The 1,338-nt window shown below is 54.1% G+C and overlaps 1 protein-coding gene across 1 annotated transcript in view; it reads right to left on the bottom strand.

The window, feature by feature from the left end:
- Positions 1-1,338, bottom strand: part of rpap2 (RNA polymerase II associated protein 2) — a 21,881-nt gene that overhangs the window by 15,146 nt on the left and 5,397 nt on the right. The window contains exon 5 of the mRNA XM_015396083.1: positions 313-1,216. Coding sequence (XP_015251569.1) covers positions 313-1,216 — 904 coding nt within the window. The remainder of the gene's footprint in view (positions 1-312; positions 1,217-1,338) is intronic.

Raw genomic sequence — 1,338 nt, 5'->3', positions numbered from 1 at the left:
GATGTCGACTAAATGTGATAAAAACTAACAAGCGATGCTGAAACTGGACTAAAACTGAAACTAGATTTAAAAATGGCTGCTAAAATTAACACTAATATACACACCAGGAACCTGGAAACTTAAAAAATACTGAAATACAAAAAACATTTAAAAAACATTGATATATATAAACAAAAATGAATATTAGGAACTATATTTATCAAACATTATACTGGGCAAATAAAAATAGTTTCTGGGCAAATGAAATGTGAAAGTCACTAGCCTTAAGGTCGACCCTGCCAATAAAAGCGTTTCAGCTGCAGGTTCTCTCACCTTCCTCGCCTCCAGCTGCTCCTCCTCAGGTAGAACCCACCTCCCTTTATAAAACTCGCGCACCCTGAGCTGCAGCTGCTCCGCCTCCTCCCGCAGCTTCTCGTAGTCGTGGCTACCAGGTGGCCTCCTCGGCTCCGCCGCCTCATCATCATCATCATCCTCCAGGTCGTCTTCATCCAGCTCCTCTTCCTCGGTGGCTCTCAGGGCGGTGAACGGGACGGCCGGCGGCCGGTCGGCTCCATACAGGAAGCTCAGGGTCTCTTCTGTGCACCAGTCCTTTAAGGTCCTCTTCAGGGACTCCAGGAGACTCCGCCGCACCGACTCGGGGTCGAGCGCCCCGCCGTGCTTCCTCAGAAGGTCCTGCAGCCCGGCGGCTCCTCTCCGACTCATGCCTACCTGGGTGATGCTGAGCCCAGGCGGGTTGGACGGGTCTGCAGTGTTACAGGGAGCCCGTCTGCTTCCTGCTGAAGGTTCAGGTCCTGTACACGAAGCAGCTGAAACGGTTTCAGCCCGCGTTTCTCCGCGCTGGTTACCGCTGGTAACGCACTCACTCAGCTTTGAAGTGAGCTCATCCACGCTTTGGTCTCCAGGTGGCGCCTCAGCGCTTTCCCCAGCGGGGATCTCCTTCCCTTCCTGCTCTCCTCTCAGGCCCCCGTTTTCCTCTGGGTTTTGGATCTGAGGCGATTCGGCCCGGTTCCCGTCTCCGTCTGCGCCCCCCGGCAGGTCGGCCCAGTGCACCCGGGGTCTCTGCTGCTGGGAGACGTCACTGGAGGGAAACTCCAGCTCCTCGTCGCTGAAATCGCCTCCTGCAGGGACGGGCGGAGGCGGGGCAGCCTGGGGGTCCTCTATGTCCTCCTCCCTGAGGCGGCGCACTGACAGCATCACCTCCTCACCAGAGCTCCCCCTGGACACACATGCAACAAACAAACATCCTTCTTTATTTGATGAATCACAGTTTTATTCTGCTGGTGGTGAAGATTCCCAGCTATCCAGGTCAGAGTCATTCCAAAAATGGTTAAAAATCAA

This window comes from Cyprinodon variegatus, unplaced genomic scaffold (assembly GCF_000732505.1).
Source record: "Cyprinodon variegatus isolate N-32 unplaced genomic scaffold, C_variegatus-1.0 Scaffold775, whole genome shotgun sequence".
NCBI lineage: Eukaryota > Metazoa > Chordata > Actinopteri > Cyprinodontiformes > Cyprinodontidae > Cyprinodon > Cyprinodon variegatus.
Note: the sequence above shows the minus strand (reverse complement) of the source record. Positions and strands in the feature narration are given on the sequence as shown.